The sequence below is a fragment of the Bos taurus genome, chromosome 26 (genome assembly GCF_002263795.3).
Source record: "Bos taurus isolate L1 Dominette 01449 registration number 42190680 breed Hereford chromosome 26, ARS-UCD2.0, whole genome shotgun sequence".
Classification (NCBI taxonomy): domain Eukaryota; kingdom Metazoa; phylum Chordata; class Mammalia; order Artiodactyla; family Bovidae; genus Bos; species Bos taurus.
The window spans coordinates 6,846,380-6,852,379 of record NC_037353.1 but is presented as its reverse complement, the minus strand read 5'-3'; the positions used below and the strand labels follow the sequence as shown (position 1 = coordinate 6,852,379).

At 44.0% G+C, this 6,000-nt stretch overlaps 1 protein-coding gene across 1 annotated transcript; it reads left to right on the top strand.

Moving 5' to 3' along the window:
- The first annotated feature begins 3,074 nt into the window (after nt 1-3,074).
- DKK1 (dickkopf WNT signaling pathway inhibitor 1) lies at nt 3,075-5,525 on the top strand. The gene is made up of 4 exons (NM_001205544.1): nt 3,075-3,437; nt 3,671-3,827; nt 4,976-5,119; nt 5,236-5,525. Exons 1-4 carry the CDS (start codon nt 3,195-3,197, stop codon nt 5,487-5,489), a joined length of 798 nt encoding a protein of 265 aa, NP_001192473.1. The 5' UTR covers nt 3,075-3,194; the 3' UTR covers nt 5,490-5,525.
- Nucleotides 5,526-6,000: the final 475 nt, after the last annotated feature.

The following is a 6,000-nucleotide window of genomic DNA, read 5'->3' as shown; positions in this document are numbered from 1 at the left end:
TGCTACAGACCCAGGTCTCTCTAAGGACCTCCTACAAATGTTCATTCCTGTATAATTTAGGAGCTTCCTCCCCCCACTAAATTATTTGTATATAGATAACATGAGTGTTAGTCACTCAGTCATGGCTCAGATAGTAAAGAATCTGCCTGCAATGCAGGAGACCCAGGGTTGGGAAGATTCCCTGGAGAAGGGAATGGCAACCCACTCCAGTATTCTTGCCTGGAGAATTCTATGGACAGAGGAGCCTGGCAGGCTATCACCCACAGGGTCACAAGCAGTCAGACACAACTGAGCTGACTAATGTCAGCACTAACATGATACTCATCTCTTTTCATACAGTATCACATATAGTGCTTAACTCATAGCAGAAACTCAGATATTGACCAAATCCCTATTATTAGCTTTCAAATCATGATTACAGGAAGAATATGGGAAGTAGGGAAGGATTTGATCATGAAACTGTACTCTTGACTTACCTCCCCAAACTCAATGTATCAGGCTCTGTCCAAGGTTAATGAGTATCAGACCATATCAGATGTACGTGGTCAAGGATCAAGACTGAATTTATGCAACATGGCTTTTTGTTAAAGTTTTCCTTTTACATATGAAACTGTTCCACGTTTTTCTTTCTTTCTTTTTTTTCTTTGGTCTCTAGACAATGGCTTCATTTGTGAATTCAAGCTTTTAGTGGACTAAATTCATGAAATGGATTCACATGTACCATCTCTTCCAAAAAAGAGGCAAAGAAATTGGCTTTCAGTGTGGCAAAGCATATTTTGTATTTAAACATTTAAATAGGAGAATGGGTCTAGGAAGAAACATTTTAAACCCATCCCAAGGGCATGGGATTCTTTCTCCATATTTTTGTACTGCAAGAATTTAAGATAGACTCTAGATTTTCTACCACATGGAAGGGCTCAACACACTGATTACTGGAATTATTGTCAATATTCTGCAAGTGATAATATAGCACCTAAAATCCCCTATGCCTTTACCTTTTTATGCTAGAATACCTCTCCATCTATAAACATGTAAACTGCATCTTGGCTGAGGGTGATAGCGTATCTGCCCAGGGGAGACCTGGTTCATTGCTGATTCTCAAAAGGTGTACTGACTTGTTCATTTCTTAAGCTCATTTTTCAAAAGCCAATATAAACAACCTCCCCTTTGTTTCCAAATTTCAATTTGTTCCAAAATTTTTTAGGGTAGTAGCCAAGTCTGGGTCATTGTAAATGTTCTTAACAAAATCTGAAGAAATAGGTGAGAGTTAATCCATTTTGGAATCTTGAGGAAGAATTATCAGTAAGCCAGAGGAGATTTCACAGGATAAAAAGAGTTTGGGATAGGAGGGAATGGCACCAGTGGAAGTAGAGGCATTATTAAATAATTGTTTAGAAGATAATCTTAACATGACCTCTGAAACCCAAGGAATTAGAACATAGACCATTGCAAACTTCTTTTTAAAATCACCCCTTTCCCTCTCAACTTTCGGATTATTATACTACTTCAAGACCACCAAGGGTTACCCTTGGTAGTGGTCTCAGTAATGAATATTATAGTTAATCATGCAAAGTGATTATAAATACCCTGGAGGTTAGGGAGCACAAAATAAATATATCCTAATCTTTTTAACTCAACAGTGATTATTCAATCATCTTTTTCTAAATCCACAAAGCAGTTGTCTATCTTCTGATACTTATAACATCAACCTACTTTAAAAAGAACTGTGTACATTTATTAACTTTCACTATTACTTTAGTCAGAGTATTTGTATTCAGTGTACCCCCACCCCCTCCTCCAGAGGGCAACAAAGCGAAGTACAGACCACTGCCAGGACACTAGGCTTCCAATATATTTTTGTTGAATCAATTACTTGCAATGCATCAGCAGGACGACATTCTTACACACTAGCTTTGCTTTATTATTTTTAAACACTGCTTTAAATGATGATAATTTCACTTTCAGCTTCCCCTTTCCTGAAGCTAGTCTCTTATCTCCCCAGAGCGGGTCCCAGGAAAGGGCTGACTTGGGATCAAACACAGGCGTTCTCAAGCTTTGCAATATGAAATACTAATGAGGAAGTCAGGCGCTAAGCCTTAAGGGTTTCTTATCTCCTTGAGTTAACCCACCATTGAGAAGGGAGAATCAGGGAAGGACCACTGACCCAGTCGTTGGACCCTGTCCGCTTTTGCTCCGGCCACTTTGATCTTGCGTGTCTGCCTAATCAAGTTCATCTACAGCCGCGACTGCTCAGATTCAAAGGACATTAAATAGCTTGATTATCGGATGGTCATTTCCCTCTTCCCTCCGCCCCTGATCTAATTTCCAAACACCAGTCTCTCGCCTCCCTCTCTAAACTTCCCATCAAAAGAGCATTCGTTCTTCTTCCTTCTTACCCTCGTTTGATGTGCAAATGCCCTTCTCTTTGCACATTTTTCTCGTGGGGGCGGGGGAAGGGGAAGAAGGAGGGGGGACTGGAATTAAACAAAGTTAAAGCCAAGGATCTCACCCCAAATCTGCAAATCGTGACTCTAAAGGGTTAATCAGCAACTCGCAACAGCCACCTGGCCCTCTCGCTGAAACGTTTTCATAGGGACTTTGAATTACTAATTGGGTTGTATTTAATATTAAATATTATGTGCACGATAAAAAAAAAATAGTACTAGCGTAAAGAAGAGAGGAGAAAAGTGGCTTTACAGAGAATATCACAATGCCTGTCTGAAAGTGTTTCAGATCCCAATACTCCTACTCCAAGGCAAGGGCACCCGAGTTCCCGAGGTTCCTCCCACTTCCCGCATTTATTAAAGTTGTCTCCTCTAATGCTCGCTGATTACCGTCACCCCAAGGTGAGCTGGACAGGGGCAGGACTTCGCAAGGGACGGGTGGGGTGAAGAGTGTCAAAGGCTCCCCTTCATGTACACAAACACACCCCCTTCCAGCCCCTCCCAACGCTTTGAAATCCCAATCCCGCTTTGTTGTCTTCCCCGGAGGGGCCGGAATGCTCGGAGCCCGCAGTATAAAGGCAGCCTCGGTGGCGGTGGCGGCGCAGAGCCCTGCAGTCAGGGTCAGGACTCTGGGACTGGTGGAGGCGCTCGGAGCCCTGTCTCTGCAACTGCGCCAACACAGCTCCGTGGGGACTAGGCGTGCAAAGTGACATTCCTCCTTTCTCTTTTTCTCCCTTGAGTCCTTCTGAGATGACGGCTCTGGGCACAGCGGGTGCTGCCCGGGTCTTGGTCGCCCTGGTGGCTGCGGCTCTTTGCGGTCACCCTCTGCTGGGAGTGAGCGCCACCTTGAACTTCGTTCTCAATTCCAACGCCATCAAGAACCTGCCCCGACCGCTGGGCGGCGCTGCCGGGCACCCAGGCTCCGCAGTCAGCGCGGCTCCAGGAATTCCGTTTGAGGGAGGCAGCAAGTACCAGACCATTGACAACCACCAGGTGAGAAGGGTCTTGGGGATCGGGAATACTGCGATCCTAAACGGGTCTCATTTGGGGACGAGGGCGCAGAACGGGCTGTGTAAGAGTAGTTCAAGGTGCGTTTGGCGACTGCCTTTGGGAGCAGTGAGCGGCAACAGTTTTTGGAGAGGTGGGCTGAAAGGGACTGTGAGGAGTCCAGGAGTGTGGTACTGGGTGCCCAAGTGCCTCACCCTCTCCCGGCCCCGTTCCCGCAGCCGTATCCGTGCGCTGAGGACGAGGAGTGCAGCACAGACGAGTACTGCGCGAGTCCCACCCGCGGAGCCGGTGCGCAAATCTGCCTCGCCTGTCGGAAGCTCCGAAAACGCTGCATGCGTCACGCTATGTGCTGCCCTGGGAATCACTGCAAAAACGGTGAGTCGGGCAGCTCTCTTGCGGACTCAAACCGTCCTCTGCTTGCGCGCCTACAGCTGAGACAATGCTCTCAGCTGAGAACACTTTGGCACTACCTTGCCAATGGGAGTTCAACGTGCGAGGATCCCCAGAAAGGATTTCAGGCTAGTCTTTAACCTGGGAGCAAAGATAAGTACGGAGGTCTTGGAGCTCCTTATATCCCTTTGTGCCCCTCGATTGCTTAAGAGGGCGTCTTACCTCAGAGTAGACACTTCCATAAGAATTTGTCTAGAGAGACTTGATTCAACTTGAGAATGAAGATGGTCAGGGAGGTGGAACTTACAGAGACTCCAAGGAAATCAGAACGGCCATTTAGTTGCCTGTTTAATTTTTCTTACCGTACTTCTCACAGCTCTGCCAGATAGCCTCTTTCAAGATCTGCGTTCAAGCTGTTGTTATTTCGAGCGATTTATCTGTGCAGATCATTCTTTAAGGAGATCTTGATGCCCTCACATCCTGGCTTCTCCATCTTTATCTGCCTCTACCTCCTGCTATCTTAAAATAAGTACTCCTCCCCCCAACCACAGATCCACGAAATTTTAATGTCTCAGAGAGGTAGACTCAGCCCAAGAAGGCTCCAGAAATAAACTTATGGGTGGCGATCCTCCTTAGGACCCAATAATACTCTGGGATGAACTAACTAAATCTCTCTGTAATATAGAAATTATATAGTAAAGTAATTGGTGGAAAAGAGTGTAATCTTCCAGGCAGCAGGCATTGCATTTGCTTAACTTAGTCTGGCAGAATCCTTATAGCACAGAGGGCAGAAAAGTTATTTTTAAATACAATTTTTTAAGTGACTGATTTTATTTTTCTTACCCCAAGGGTGATATTAAAATGGGCAGAAATTTCATTGCCACTACCATGGTTGCTGAGGAAGTATTTCAAGTGTCTAGATGGGGGCTGTTAAGTATGAGTGCACAGTGCACACACTGATGCTTCTGTCCATTAGGGAGTTTTGCTTTAACACTAGGAAGTTTGGCTCATGTTTAATGTCACCACAACGAGGTAGCTCAAGTTGGCAGAGGCATAGCAGACTTCCACTGTCACAGCTATTAGCAGGAACATATTACAGCTCTGGAGTTAATCACTATCTCCTGCTTCCTTAGGGATATGCATGCCTTCTGATCAAAATCATTTCCATCGAGGGGAAATCGAGGAAACCATTATTGAAAGCTTTGGTAATGAACACAGTACCTTGGATGGGTACTCCAGAAGAACTACACTATCTTCAAGAATGTATCATACCAAAGGTAGGTGAAAGGATCTAAAGACTTTTTTGTTAGCACATTTATAGTATCTTTTGGATTACCTTAATGAAATAACGCAGGCTTAGCAGTGACCAAGTACTTTCCTATTGTCTCCCCAGGACAAGAAGGTTCTGCCTGTCTTCGCTCATCAGACTGTGCTGCAGGATTGTGTTGTGCTAGACATTTCTGGTCCAAGATCTGTAAACCTGTTCTCAAGGAAGGTCAAGTGTGCACCAAGCACAGGAGAAAAGGCTCCCATGGGCTGGAGATATTCCAGCGCTGTTACTGTGGAGAAGGTCTGTCTTGCCAGATACAGAAAGATCACCATCAAGCCAGTAATTCTTCCAGGCTTCACACCTGTCAGAGACACTAAGCCAGCTGTCCGAACACAGTGGACTCCATTTACATAATATATGTTATGAAAACCGTTTGTGACTTTTGTGAGCTCAATCCTTAAGGATGTACAAGTTCTGTGGTTACAGTTAAGCATTCCAATAATACCTTCCGAAAATCTGGAGTGTAAGAGCTTTGTTTCTTTATGGAACTCTCCTGTCATTGATTGCAGTAAATTACTGTGTTGTAAATTTTCAGTGTGGCACTTACCTGTAAATGCAACAAATCTTTTAATTATTTTTCTAAAGGTGCTACGTTGTCTATTGTTCCTCTTGTCATGTAAATTTTTGTACACATTGATTGTTATCTTGACTCTGATAAATACTCTATATTGAATTGAAATAAATACTTTCAGCTTATTCTATATTGAATTGAAATAAATACTTTCAGCGTATACTTCCTAAATGTAAAACCCTTCCCCCTTTTAATTCTAGAATCTAGAGTGTAAAGAGCTTTTGGAATGATGATAGGTATGTAAGATTTATCATAAA

Coding starts and splice junctions, on each gene's coding strand:
- DKK1 (NM_001205544.1), top strand. CDS start 3,195: ATGACGGCTCTGGGCACAGCGGGTGCTGCCCGGGTCTTGGTCGCCCTG. Junction 3,438..3,670: donor AGACCATTGACAACCACCAG/GTGAGAAGGGTC, acceptor CCGTTCCCGCAG/CCGTATCCGTGCGCTGAGGA. Junction 5,120..5,235: donor AAGAATGTATCATACCAAAG/GTAGGTGAAAGG, acceptor TTGTCTCCCCAG/GACAAGAAGGTTCTGCCTGT.